The 15697-nt window shown below is 32.4% G+C and overlaps 1 protein-coding gene across 2 annotated transcripts in view; it reads left to right on the top strand.

The window, feature by feature from the left end:
• The window catches only part of LOC117167692 (pro-corazonin), a 66846-nt gene extending 52115 nt beyond the window's left edge, over window positions 1-14731 (top strand). For both annotated transcript variants that reach the window (XM_033352815.1, XM_033352816.1), the window contains exons 2-3: window positions 12104-12354; window positions 14287-14731. In XM_033352815.1, the coding sequence (XP_033208706.1) occupies window positions 12106-12354; window positions 14287-14406 (369 nt within the window). In that variant the 5' untranslated portion in view covers window positions 12104-12105 and the 3' untranslated portion in view covers window positions 14407-14731. The remainder of the gene's footprint in view (window positions 1-12103; window positions 12355-14286) is intronic.
• Window positions 14732-15697: the final 966 nt, after the last annotated feature.

The raw sequence follows: 15697 nt of genomic DNA, 5'->3' as shown, positions 1-15697 counted from the left end.
GTAAAGTCTGGAACCTGCACGTCCTGAACTACTGGACTCGGGGGACTCGCATTCCTTAGTGACACGCCCTGTGCAGCATTTGGAAACTGCATTTCCTGACCTGCTAAATTGAGGGAGCTCGCATTCCTTAGGGGAACGTCCTGCAAAGACTTTTGAGCCCGTTCCAGCTGATTTACCGTATAAAGGGGACCTGCATTCCTTCTTTCGCTTTCGTCCGAGCTATCCAATGAACTTTCTGAATTCCCGGAACGAGAACTAGCCTCATCGTCTTCCGTTATGAGTTGGTCCTCTTTTATAGCCAGATTTTTAATTTCCTCAACGCGTTTCAAATTTTCTTTATTTAATTTGTTCACATTTGTATGAAGGGATTTTCGCCCTATTTCTATTGATTCGAGCCTCTCGAGGATTTTCCTAAGGAGTGCTGAAGATAATTGGGAATTGTCTTGGGAAGTGTTTTGGAAGTTGTCTTGGGAATTTTCTATCGTGGACATGTTGCTGCTGTTTTTATCGAATTTTTTTTTTAAGAGTAACCGAATTATACCGCCTAACGAGGAATCTATACAAAATCACAGAAGATGAACAAAACTTATTTGTCGTGTCCCTTTTGATCAATGTAGCCTTCGAAGCGAAATCTATTGATGTTTCGTCGTTGCTTCTTACGGTAAAAGTTGAACCTTTTCTAGGACTTTCACCCACGGAATCACTGTCGAACTTACTTAATTCGGCCCGAGTACGTGTTTTCCGGTGGTTCCCAGCGAAAATATCACCGTATATTAATGAAGATCACTTATAAATTCATTTCACTATTTTTTCAAATATTAAGGATCACTTGTGAATTCACTGAATCGAAGATTCCACTATTCTTTTCAAAGATAGCCGACTTTGATCGTAATCGTCTCGGACTATCTTGGCAGGATCGCCAAAATGTGACGGGTCTAATTAATAAAACAAACCCTTATTAATTATTTATGGCGATATCCGTAGATATCGCAACTTTATTGTTGAGTTCCACAGTGGTACGAATCCGTAAACAAGTACACGACTGGCATAGAGCTAGATCTGTCGAATAACTGCCGGAATGTTGGATGGACAGGTCAGTTTAGGGCCCCAACTATTTGGACCTTGGAGTAGGGGTGACTACAAGCTCGTCACACTCCTCAATTTATTTCAAAGCAGTTAGCTATTAGCAGATAGATATATAAATAGAATCGACGAAGTGCTCCGACCGGCAATCGTGCATCTTCGAGTTTTCAAATTCAGAAGAGGAGAAATGGGTTGCGCGCGCAACTCAGTCATTTACAGCGTCTCCTACTATATTCACACGGACATAGCCCTGTCATAGTATTGGACCGCATCTCGTTTCAGATCTGGGATCACTGCTTGAGTTCTTTCAGCGATGCAGTTTTTATCTCTTCAATCGTTGAAAGTCGATGTCCTTTCATGGGTCCCTTCAGTTTTGGGAAAAGAAAAAAGTTACTAGGGGCCAAATCCGGTGAACATGGAGGTTGAGGCATGACTGTGGTGCTGTTTTTGGCCAGAAAATCTTTCACAAGCAACGATGAATGAGCAGGTGCATTGTCGTGATTCAAAAGCCACGAATTGTTTTTCCAAAGTTCCGGACGTTTCTTGCTTATCACCTCTCGCAAACGGGATGGCATGAGCCAATCGATATGCCAATATCTTCAGCAACTTCTCTGATGGTAATTCGGCGATTCTTCAACACCATTTCTTCCACTGCTTGAACGTTTTCATCTGTTGTTGACGTGATGGGACGTCTAGGGCGAGGTTCGTCTTCGACATCCTCTCGGCTTTCTTGGAACGGCTTGTACCACTAATACACATTTTTCTTACTCAGAGTAGACTCACCGTATGCAACTGACAACATGTCAAGAGTTTTAGAGCACGGGATTCCATTTTTCACACAAAATTTAATACAAACTCTTTGCTCCATTTTTTTCGAAAGAAGAAAATCGCCGAGCACACCAAACCCTTCTAACTTTTTACGCCTCTGCCAGAAAAACAACACGAGCTATATAGTCAAAACTGTGAACATATCATCATGACGAGTGTACCAACACAACAAAATAAAAAATTTTAAACTTGAAAAAAGCAACTGATAGATGGAAATTCCCATTTCTTTCCAACTTAATGAAGTTAAACGACGGTAGATAGCGCTGGCATCTTCATTCTCGCTACATCTCAAATAAAAATGGAGCGATTATAAGGCGAAAGATTATCCAGGCAAGGTTAAAAATCGGAAATTATCTTCGATTCATGCAAAGTTGATCTGACAAGGTTAATTTTTGTTGCGGTGAATCTTTCACCTGGAATTGATGTACACTTTATCTTTCGTTTTTTTCTGTGTATGACGGCTAGAATATGCAAAGTTCACGGATTGTCAAACTAGAAAAATAAGGTTAAAAGTTTTAATTATATTATACCGTATGCCCTACTAAAATGTTTGGAAATATCAAATTTATTATAGAACTTATAAATTATATGCAACGACGAACACACTAGAATAAATTGTGATGGAATTAGTATTTCAATTAAGTAGCAATCAAAAAGATATTTCGAAGAAGGAATAATATGTAAAGTAGATTTTAAAAGTAATCATCAATAATAGAATACAATTTTGTACTTTTTCTCCGTCTTTTTAGAGTTGAAAAATCTATTCTATGGGCCTGGCACACACTACCCCTAAATCTGAATTAACATCGACATTTTGATATGCTACATTTTTGATATTTTAATAATTGTTTAGAATTATAGGTTTTGTATCTGAAAAATATGTACGATAACATTGTTAACCACATAATACAATTTTACGAATAAGGACACAAAACAAGAGTTAGTTTTAAACTCCTGGCAAAAAGGTGTCTGGGATGTCATTCCGTAAGAACTTTTTCATTCTTATAAATAAAACATTTCCAACATACTTCGAAATTATCATTGATTCAATAAATTTTTTTCCACATTTTGATGATTCTGATAAAAAAATTAAAGTTTAAACTAAATAAATGGTAAATTTGTAATTTCTTATTGATTCAATAGTTAAAAATGTTTCAAGAAATTTTTCTTATGTTTAATTTGTTAACTTATAAAACTTTGATCGTTTTCAATTTTGAAGACTTTATTTTGATATAATGTTTATATTTTACAAAATATAATATTTACTTTGAAATGCAAAAATTCTTAACCCTTAAAATTATTTAACATTATATTTTTATTTCTAAATGGTTTATAAATTATTCACGAGTAATTATTTCCTGTAAAATTCTGATTGTTTCATTATGAAAACTAAAAGATTTACCGTTTTAATACTTTAATATTTTTAAAGATTGTACATTTAAAATTGTAATTTGAATATTGTATTTTAGAATAGGCTTTGTAGATAACAAATTAAGGGCATGTGACAGTCTGTCACGTCACAAATGATTACAATATTATTATATTCAGCAGCTTTAAATTAAGAAACCATAAATATATTGTGCTAAAATTGTAAGAAATTCTGCAAAATATACGAGGTGTGTTCAAAAAGTAAGGTGACTTTTCAATTTTCGCGGGCTACGTATATTCAAGTTTTAAATTTTTTGCTTTGTTGTGTTGGAACACTCGTCATGATCATATGTTCACAGTTTTGAAGGTCTATCAAGCTAGCACCTCCACAAACGAAATTCCCAAATTTCTTAATGTCAGAATTTTGGGCTGTATTGTCGATTTTTGGGCTCCGCTACTTTTTGTGAAAATTCAAATTTTGAGTGGAGGTGCTCACTTGAATCAAGCCAGCACCTCCACTATATAAAAATTGAAAGAAAAAAAATCAAACACGTCAGAATTTTGGGCTATTTTTGGGCTCTTGAACGCACCAACAACGAATTTCCAAAAACCATACCTACAAAATATAAAGCCACCCCCTACGTAAAAAATCAAATTCGGAAAAAACAAAAAACACCAGAATTTTGGGCTTATTTTGGGCTCTGAAATGGATAAAAAAATTTAAAAACTACCCCCATTTTCAAAAACCACCCCCTTGCAAAAAATAAAATTTGGAAAATCCAAAATGCACTAGATTTTTGGCTCATTTTAGAGTCTCAAATTCACTTAAACTATATTACAAAAACCACCCCTGTGTAAAAAAACGTAAACCTAATAATAAAAACTTAAACCTTGATGTTGGCATTTTTGAACAGCCCAAAAATCAGAGACTCCATCTGAACCGTAAAATTTGAAATATATCAGAGACTATAGTAACACTGTAATATTCCATAATCAGAGTTGGTATTTACGAGGAGCCCAAAAATCATAGACTCTGCTGACACTGGAAAATTCTCAAAAATATAATTTTTGACAAAGTCATATGTATGTTATAGAGAAGGGTTGATTTTATACTTAAGGGTAGAAGCCCAAAAATCGGAGTGGATATTTTCGAGGAGCCCAAAAGTCAGAGACTACATTAACACTAGAAAATTTTCAAAAATATTATTTTTCGACAAAGTCATATATACGGGATAGAGAAGGGTTGATTTTATACGTTAGGGGTTAAAGCCCAATAATCAGAGTGGATGTTTTCGAGGATCCCAAAAATCAAAGACTACATTAAGTCTAGAAAATTCTCAAAAATATTATTTTTTGACAAAGTCGTATATACGTGGTAGAGAAGAGTTGATTTTATAACTTAAGGGTTGAAGCCCAAAAATCAGAGTGGATGTTTTCGAGGATCCCAAAAATCATAGATTGCATTAACCCTGAAAAATCCTCATAAATATTAATGTATATATAACCATGTATGTATGAATTTGCCAAGAAATAATATTTTTGAGAATTTTCTAGTGACAATGTAGTCTTTGATTTTTGGGCTCTTTGAACATACCCACTCTAATTTTTGGGCTTCAACCCTTAACGTATAAAATCAACCCTCCTCTACCACGTATATACGAATTTGTCAAAAAATAATATTTTTGAGAATTTTCTCATTGTACACTCATTGGACACTCATGTCTCATTGTAGTCTCTGATTTTTGGGCTCCTCCAAAATATCCACTCCGATTTTTGGGCTTCAACCCTTAACTTATAAAATCAACCCTTCTCTACCACGTTTATACGTCTTTGTCAAAAAATAATATTTTTGGGAATTTTCTGGTGTCAGTAGAATCTCTGATTTTTGGGCTCCTCGAAAATACTCACTCTAATTTTTGGGCTTCAACCCTTAACGTATAAAATCAACCCTTCTCTACCACATACATATGACTTTGTCGAAAATTAATATTTTTGGGAATTTTCCAGTGTAAGTAGAGTCTCTGATTTTTGGGCTCCTTGAAAATACCCACTCTGATTATTGGGCTTTAACCCTTAACGTATGAAATCAACCCTTCTCTACCACGTATATATTACTTTGTCAAAAAATAATATTTTTGAGAATTTTCTAGTGTTAATGTAGTCTCTGATTTTTGGGCTTCTCCAAAATATCCACTCCGATTTTTGGGCTTCAACCCTTAACTTATAAAATCAACCCTTCACTACCACGTTTATATGACTTTGTCAAAAAATAATATTTTTGAGAATCTTGTAGTGTTAATGTAGTCTTTGATTTTGGACTCCTCGAAAATACCCACTCTAATTTTAGGGCTTCAACCCTTAACGTATAAAATCAACCCTTCTCTACCACGTATATACGAATTTGTCAAAAAATAATATTTTTGCGAATTTTCTTGTGTTAATGTAGTCTTTGATTTTTGGGCTCCTCGAAAATATCCACTACGATTCTTGGGCTTCAACGCTTAACTTATAAAATCAACCCTTCTCTACCACGTATATACGAATTTGTCAAAAAATAATATTTTTGCGAATTTTCTTGTGTTAATGTAGTCTCTGATTTTTGGGCTCCTCGAAAACATCCACTACGATTCTTGGGCTTCAACCCTTAACTTATAAAATCAACCCTTCTCTAACACGTTTATACGACTTTGTCAAAAAATAATATTTTGGAGAATTTTCTAGTGTCAGTAGAATCTCTGATTTTTGGGGTCCTTGAAAATATCCACTCTGATTTTTGAGCTTCAACCCTTAACGTATAAAATCAACCCTTCTCTACCATGTGTATATGACTTTGTCAAAAAGTAATATTTTTGAGAATTTTCTAGTGTTAATGCAGTCTCTGATTTTTGGGCTCCTCGAAAATATTTACTCAGATTTTTAGGCTTCAACCCGTAACTTATAAAATCAACCCTTCTCTACCACGTATATACGACTTTGTCAAGAAATAATATTTTTGAGAATTTTCTAGTGTCAATGTAGTCTTTGATTTTGGGCTCATCGAAAATATCCACTCCGATTTTTGGGCTTCAATCCTCAACGTATTAAATCAACCCTTCTCTACCACGTACATATGAATTTGTCAAAAAATAATATTTTTGAGAATTTTCTGGTGTCAAAGTAGTCTCTGATTTTTGGGTTCCTCGAAAATATCCACTCCGATTTTTAAGCAACCCTTCTCTACCAGGTATATATGACTTTGTCAAAAATTAATATTTTTGAGAATTTTCCATTGTCAGTAGAGTTTATGATTATTGGGCTTCTTAAAAATGCCTACTCCGATTTTTGATCCCGAATACTTGACGATAAAAAACTGTCCCTTTTTAACAATCAAAAATAATTTTATGTAAACCAATCTTTTTCGGAATATTACAGTTGTTTGCACGTACAGGGTAATTTCTACGTGCTGTATTAAATTCAAGGTTCACTCTGTTTAATAAATTAACACCAAAAAATGCTCTTAAAATTATTTATTAAAGAACATCTATTAAAGGAGAATTTACATCAACAAAAAGGACAACTAACATCATTATCGTAAGTGCAAGTCGCGCTCAGTCTGAGTATACAAAAAATATTTGAAAGGGAGTTCACAAAGTTCACAATAAGAGTAGTTTTCACTTTCGCGTCTCAGACCGCACTGGTCTTTCGGCTCCTCTCCTCCCCTAACGAGGTGAAAAGATCAAAATCGCCCTGATTTTCCGACGTTGCCAGAGATTTAGAAATTGGAAATTCTAAAGTTACAAAATTCGGCAACGTCGCACAGGAAATGGTCAGAGGGTCCTTGCCCGCATGGGCACCACTTGGGACTTCTTCTGGAGACAACTCTATTCATAATTTTATGGTCGCACTTACTCCTGAAGGCCAAAACGTGCCTTTGCACTACCTAAAACGGATTTAAATTGTAGGAATTTGAACCGATGGCTTAACTGCACTCTTAGTCTAAACAACAGTGTTACTATAGTCTCTGATATTTTTCAAATTTTACGGTTCAGATGGAGTCTCTGATTTTTGGGCTGTTCAAAAATGCCAACATCAAGGTTTAAGTTTTTATTATTAGGTTGAAGTTTTTTTACACAGGGATGGTTTTTGTAATATAATGTTAACTGCATTTGAGACTCTAAAATGAGCCAAAAATCTAGTGCATTTTGGATTTTGCAAATTTTATTTTTTGCAAGGGGGTGGTTTTTCGAAAATAGGGGTAGTTTTTTTTTCATGCACTTTAGAGCCCAAAATAAGCCCCAAATTCTGGTGTTCTTTGTTTATTTTCCAAATTTGATTTTTTACATAGGGGGTGGTTCTATATTTTGTAGGGGTGGTTTTTGGAAATTGGTTGTTGGTGCGTTTAAGAGCCCAAAGAAAGCCCAAAATTCTGATGTGTTCGATTTTTTTTTCTTTCAATTTTTATACAGTGGAGGTGCTGGCTTGATTCAAGTCAGCACCTCCACTCAAAATTTGAATTTTCACAAAAAGTAGCGGAGCCCGAAAATCGGCAATACAGCCCAAAAAAAGTCCAAAATTCTGACATGAAGAAATGTGGGAATTTCGTTTGTGGAAGTGCTAGCTTGATAGACCTCAGTTTTGACTATATAGCTCGTGTTGTTTTTCTGGCAGAGGCGTAAAAGGTTAGAAGGGTTTGGTGTGCTCGGCGATTTTCTTCTTTCGAAAAAAATGGGGCAAAGAGTTTGCATTAAATTTTGTGTGAAAATGGAATCCAGTGCTCTAAAACTCTTGAAATGTTGACAGTTGCATACGGTGAGTCTACTCTGAGCAGGAAAAATGTGTATAAGTGGTACAAGCCGTTCCAAGAAGGCCGAGAGGATGTCGAAGACGAACCTCGCCCTGGACGTCCCAGCACCATTAGAGAAGTTGCTGAAGATGTTCGCATATCGGTTGGCTCATGCCATGCTATCTTTTGGGACGTTTTGGGCATGAGACGTGTGTCAGCGAAATTTGTTGCAATACTGCTTAATTTTGATCAAAAGATCCATCGCATGACCATCGCTCAGGAGATGTTGAATGAAGTCAATAATGATCCTGATTTTCTCAAAAGGGTTATAACTGGGAATGAATCGTGGCTTTTGCATCACGATAATGCACCTGTTCATTCATCGTTGCTTGTGAAAGATTTTCTGACCAAAAACAGCATCACAGTCATGCCTCAGCCTCCATATTCACCGGATTTGGCCCCCAGTGACTTTTTTCTTTTCCCAAAACTGAAGAGACCCATGAAAGGACATCGATTTTCAACGACTGAGGAGATGAAAACTGCATCGCTGAAAGAACTCAAGGCTATACCACAAAATGATTATCAGAAGTGCTTCGATGATTGGAAAAAGCGTTGGCACAAGTGTATTATATCTAAGGGGGATTACTTTGAAGGGGACAACATAAATATTGAGGATTAAATGAATATTTTTTTAGAAAACCATAAAGTCACCTTATTTTTTGAACACACCTCGTATAAGGGTACGTCTATGTGTCCCATTTGGGTCCTTTTTTTAATATATAGAAACTATTTAAACAAAAAAGGTCCAGACGGGCGTGCCTTCCCAGGGATTAAAAATCCATTTACTTGCATTTGAATGGGGGTTTGAAGTTTTCTGAATTGAGTATCTGTCATTAAAATTAAAGATAGCCGCCCGTAGGTTAGAGTGAGTTTTGAATGAGAAATCAACTTTTCTAATCGGCTATGTAATTTTGTTCCCGGACCCATTCAGTAGCGATTATGAAGCAGCATTAATAGATAGAGGTACGATAGTTCCGATAGAAAATTACTAATTTAAATAAAACAAATTTACTTCAAATATTTTCAATTATTAATTTAAAAATATTTCAATGGGCTACTTTTAAGAAATTCCTGGCATACTCTTATTTACTCTTATGTGCTCTTATTTACAGACACTTTAAAATGTTAAAAATTTATTTATATATTTTACAATATTTTAATTTATTTCAAATAAGTTGAAAGGAGTTCAAAAAAATTTGGAGGACTTTAAGGATTTTCAAGGTATCTTACGAGATTTCTTAGATTTCAAGTGATTTCAAGGAATTACTAGGGACTTGGCGGGATTTTAAGATTTTTTTGAAGGGATTTAAAAAGATTTTACGGAATTTTAAGAGACTTCAAGGGATTTAATTTTTTTAAATGATTTAAGGATTTTCAAGAGATTTAAAAGAACGATCGATCTTCCTGCACAGGCTTTTTTAAACTAAATATGCAAGTATGGACAACAGTAATTTGGTGATTGTGAATTCTCTTTTGTTAAAGCTCCTTGAAAAATAGAACTTTTGGATTTTCCATCATTTTTCATGCTGTCAAAATTTATTTTTTGATTTATGAAGGAAATTCAAAAAGTTGTTATGATAATCTTCTAGGGCGTTTAGAAATGATACTTTTTCTTCTCTTACCATTTTTTCATATCGTCCGTTAATTGGCTTAAAAGGTTCATTTTCGTGTGTTTTTTGAAATTTTGAAAATATTAGATAAATTAGATAAATAATAAATAAAATAAATAAATATATATTATAATAAATATATATAATACAATAAATAAATAAAATTAGATAAATTAAAATTTTTTAAAAATAATTACTTGTACCATTAACACCTAGCTAGAAATTGGCGTTATGTTCTTGAATTAAAAGTTCTTATTCTGATCCCTCTAATAGCTTAATTGGAAAAGCACCTGACCGGAAATCGGAAGTTTTGTGTTTCGTTTCCTAATGGAGTGAAGATGGAGTAGGATTTTTTTCTCAAGAAATAATTTTAATTTAATACTATAACTCATCATTTTTAATTTTATGAAAAAAGTCATTAGATAAATTGTTCGACTTTTTAAATACTATGAATAACCGTACAGAGAATTTTTGAATTTTGAAAAAAGTGATCTCAAAAACATTCGAAATGTGTACACTTTTCGAATTTTTATCCAAAATGGCTGGCTAACATACACACAGACATTTGACAAAAACGGAGGGGGGGGGGGAAATTTTACACAAATTTAATACCTTCGCTTGATGAGAATGTAATAATTCAAAAAGGTTGAAGGATTTACAAGTTAGTTTGTAAGATTTAAGACAGTTTTATTGGTCTTAAAGAATGTTAAGTGAGCTATTGAAAAGTTATTGAAAAAGACTTCAATTAATTTGAAAAAATTCAAAGATTTTAAGGATTCTTAAGAGATTTTAAGGAATTTAGGCAAATTTAAAGGATTTTAAGAGATTTGAATACAGCAAGTCAATTTCGAGAAACTTGGAAAGATTTTAAATGATTGTAAAGAAGTTAAAGGGATCTCAAAAAAAAATTCGCAAGAGTTTAGGGATTATCAAGAAATCTTACAGGATGTCAAAGAGTTCAAGTGATTTTAAGGAATAACTAGGGAATTGACGGTATTTTAAAGTTTATTTTTAAAGGATTTAAAAATATTTCAATAAGTTGGTGAGATTACGCTATTCGTGGTGACAAAGTTTTAATGTGTATTCCTATAGGATTTTTAGCGAAAAACATGAATCTGAAAGTTTTAAATCGACATCTCGAATAGGTTTTGATTTATAGAGTATTTAAACTTTTTTTTAATGTACATAATTTCTCAAGTTCATTCCGATAGGCGATTTTTGTACAAGAAAAAGGAGTTTTAATGTAGATTCCTATAAGGGAAAAGGGGCAGCGGTGTGATCTTACATTATTTCTATGACCAGTCACAGGGGTGCCTTCCTACCCCCCACGGAGCGTTGGAAAAGAGGCAGAGGTGTGACCTTACATTATTTCTGTGATCACTCACAGTGGTGCCTTCGACATCTCGAAAACTGTTCGAGATATCGATTTAAAAATTGCAGATACATATTTCTCGCAAATCATCCCATCGAAATTCATATTCAGAAATTATGTTTTACAAAAAAAAAGTCAATAATTTTAACATAAAAAATCGATGCATCGAAAACCAATTGCTCACAATAATTAAAGAAATGGCTTTTCTATCTGAGAAGGAAAGCCATATCACGATTTCTCACTTACTTTCGTCTACAAAAATTAATTTCAGTCAAACTCCTATGTAATCAATCCTTTGCAGTCCACCAAGTGGTATGGCCTTATAGATTCCGACATTAACGGCCGAGTATGACGTAATGTTAAAATACTCAATAGGAATTATTTCAGGTTTGTCAGTCTCATTCAACTCTATTCACGCAGCATTTTGACGATTGAGGAATGGCAGATTTAGAGCACCGCGCACAGGTGACCGATTAAAAATGTGGCCAATCGATTACATTTTCATTCTTTTAATCTGCAAATGACAGATACGCAATTCAAGCCGACTCGCTTTCTATCGGTTGTTTTTTCCTGGGTTCATATATTTTAAACCGTTTAAGAAAATTTCTACACAGTATTTACATTTTCAAATTAAAAAGCCGCCGAATATAAACCATGTAATTGGCCAGGGCCTTACGGCCATTCTTTTAGTAATAACTCACGTCCATACGAAATAAGAAATTGAGTAAACAATTTTGGAAATAGTATTAATGAAAGGCACTAAGGAACGTTTTTATGCTCCAACATTTTGAGAATTACAAACAAATATTTATTTTTGGAGAAATTTGTTGTAATTATAAAAATGTAGCATCATGCAAAACGTTCCTTGGTGCCTTTTAACTTTTATTTAAAAATTTCCCATTCGATGTCTAATTTAGTGTTGATACGAGTGTCGTTTAGGTAGGAATCTGGCAAATGATACATGGCCTTAATAATCTTGATATGACACGTATTTTATAATTGTCTTCTTGAAATTTACAGACATGGAACGTTGGACATCAATAATGTTTGTTTTCTCATTGGCCGTTATTCTTGGAAACTGTCAAACTTTTCAGTACAGTCGAGGATGGACCAATGGAAAGCGCGCGGAAAATTTGGCTAATAACTTTCTTGAAGTTTCAAAGTTAGCCGGAGCTCGGCTTCAGGGTACCGGAAGTCAACTGGCCAATTTGCAGGCGAACTGCAGATTGCAAAAGCTGAAAATGTTACTGCAAGGAAACGGTAACGAACAGGTGAATATACCTACATGCGCGCAGATGAAATAAAATCTCATAATCACGTTCCAAGAACTGCGCCGTGATTTTTTTTTCCTGAAACATAGGCATGGGCAAATTTTTAGTCATATTTATTTCCCCATATCTGTAATAATTGCTCCTAAATTTATTTTTATTTTAAGTCAACGCATCCGCATATGGATTCAAACACTATATGTCTCGTCTCACAAGGGTAAAATATGACTTTTTTTGTAGAAAATTAATCTTTTTGATTCAATATTCAAATATTTTGTAGAAAGTTGAAATAATTTGTTAACAATTTATTTCATTAGTTGAAGGTCTATCTATTTGTTAAAAAATGTAACTGTGTTGATAAAGATTCGATTTATTTTGGGTAGAAAATAAATTTTTTGAAGAGCAAATTTAACTAATCAATTTCTTTGTAAAAACTTGATAGTTTTTAATTAAAATTCAACTATTTTGTTGAAATTTTTTTTGGCTTGAATATTCAATGAATTGATTAAATTTGGTTTCTTATTTTACTTGAAAATTCAACTACTGGGTCGAAAGTTAAACTACTTTCTTGAAAATGCATTTTTTTTAAGTTGAAGATTCATACCTATCGGTTAAAATTAATTTCATAATTTTGTTCAAAATTCGTTTTCTTTTCTTTTTGCTGGAAATTAATTTTTTTTCCAAAATTGAACCATTCTATTTTTAGTTAAAAATATATGTTTTTTTAGTGGAAAATTCACCTTCTTGGCTAAAAACTAACTTTAGTGTTCATAAGTCCTATTTTCGGGTTTGAAATTTAACTGTATTATATCAAATTTGATTTTTTAGCATTATATTAAAAAAATTGGTAGCAAATTTAACTATTTGGCAAAAATTAACTTATTTTGTGGAAAATTTGTATTTTTTGTATGGAAAATTACCCTTTATTGAGTTAAAAATTAAACTACTTGAATAAAAATTGATATAGTTTTTTGAAAATTCGAATTCTTTAATAAACGATCAATGTTTTTTGTAGAAAATTCAACTGTTTGTTAAAAAACCTGTATTTTGTTAAAAATTCATTGTTTTTAGTTCTTCTTGGTTGAAAATTCAATTCGTTGTTTCAAAATTTTAAAAATTGGCAACAAATTTAACCATTTGATAAGCACTTCAACTGCTTTTTAAAAAATTCATTTTTTTATATTAAAAATTAATATTTTGAAATGAAAATTTAACTCTTTGGCTGAAAATGTATGCATTTTGTGAAAAATTCGTATTTTGGTAGAAAATAATCTGCTTGGTTAAAAATTCAACCATTTGCTTAAGCATTTATGTATTTTGTTAAAATATCTTCTTTTTGGTATAAAATTCAACGATTTGATCTTCTTTTTTTTTATTCATCTCTTTGGCAGAAATTTTTTATTTTTTGGTTAATAATGCAACTGTTTGTTTGAAAGTGAATCTGTTTTAGTTCAGGGTTCAACTATAATATGAAAATTCGTATTTTTTTAACTGTTTAATTCAACTGTTTTTAATATAAAATAAAAATATTTTCTTGCTTGAAATATCAAGTTTTATATATTCTGTTGAGAAATGATCTTTTTTGGATTAAAATTTAGTTTTGTAGTGAGAATAAAATACTAAGAATTTACAACACCCGTCGTCCCTTAAATCGTCTTACGTTATTTTTGGATGACCCCTAAATAAATTCACTACAAAATTTAGTAAGAAAAAATTATGTAGGATGAGGGGGGGGGGGTGTCAACATTGACGGGCCCTGTAGAGAGAGGCTCGTAGTTTAAAATTTAAAAAAAGAAACTTCACAAACGTAGTTTATGCGCGTGGTTGCTCATTTATAAATCATATTTGAATAATTGAAATTAAGTGTAAAGTTGTTTTTAGGAAATGATTCAGGTTAATTGTATTGTATTTATATTATTATTTTTAAATTTCCAGGCACATTTTGCAACCTGCGAGTTCATGAATGCTCTGCGAAGATCCTCGCCGGTAGCACCGATGGCCAGTTACTTCCGGCACAGTTCATCCTCAGAAAATAGCATCCGCAATAATAATTAATGAGGGTCGAATAGCGAGAATTTACGACACAAGTTTTCCTGTGGACCGTCTGTCTTCAATAAATAAGTTGCCAGAATGAAATCAAAAGTTATAACTTACTCTGCAGAACATCGACCATTTTTTTTCTTTAGAAAACGATCAAACCTTATAATTTTCTTTCTGAAAAACTGATATTTGAAATTTATCGCCGAATGAGAAAAAAGGTGTTATTATATGAAGCAACCATGAAGTGATTATAGAGATTTTGAATTTTTCATTTCCGCTTATCTTTTTAATGGAAAGATTAGATAGATGGATTTAAAATAAAAGGCTGGTAAAATAAAAACAATTCTCCGGATGAAAAAAAATTATTTTTGATATGTTGTCTGTTCAAAATTTATGATTATTTGAATGTATATTTATTTCCTCTTACTGATATGAATGCTATTAAAAAAAATTGCGCTACTAAAATTAATACTAAAAAAATTTCCATACAGGTAATAATAATAAATGTATTGAAATCCACAAATATTCTAGAAATAAAATTAGTGCTAATCTTACTGTGTACAAATTGTAAATATCGTACAAACTACAAAAAGAAGTTTTTAAACAATGTGTAATGAGTCATCAACTGATATAATTCACTACCCTGTTAAAAAAATTATTAAATTTTATTACATTTTTTAAAGTGCAAGAGATATTATAATTATGGTGAGATTTGTTTGCAAATCTTCATTTTACCATTGTAATTTTATTAAAAATGTAATTTTGACAAATTTTATTTCGCAATAATTTTATTTCAATAGTTGAAATGCCCCCAAAAATGATCCGTAAAGTGTTAAAAAATGAAAAGAATCCTAGATTTCTTAAAGGACAGCCTATTTTTAATTTCAATTGTTAACTAAATTGCATAAAAACATTTGGTTTTTGACAAATTATTTATTTATAATAAATTCAATTCAATTAAAAATATTATGACAATAAACTTGATGTTTAGTTTATATTTATTTTCTTTTTCGAATCGTTTTCTTTAGGGTTCGAAACTTTAATTCCTAATTTTCTGCTGTTGAGTACTACTCAATAAGTAGTTTACAAAATAATTCTCGATGTTAAATATACACGCATGTAATATGAGAAATAAATAAAAAGTAAGCATAAAAAATTTCGCTTTCTTGAAAATCTATTTTTTAATCAAACGAAGTAGGGTGGGGCTGAAATAGCTGAAATTTCCACCTTAGGGATCGTCCATATATTACGTAAGACATTTTTCTTTTGTTTATATCGCTGTGTCCTTTTCAACATGATAAAAATA

Source organism: Belonocnema kinseyi, chromosome 2 (assembly GCF_010883055.1).
Source record: "Belonocnema kinseyi isolate 2016_QV_RU_SX_M_011 chromosome 2, B_treatae_v1, whole genome shotgun sequence".
NCBI classification, from domain to species: domain Eukaryota; kingdom Metazoa; phylum Arthropoda; class Insecta; order Hymenoptera; family Cynipidae; genus Belonocnema; species Belonocnema kinseyi.
This window is presented reverse-complemented; position numbering and strand designations above follow the sequence as displayed.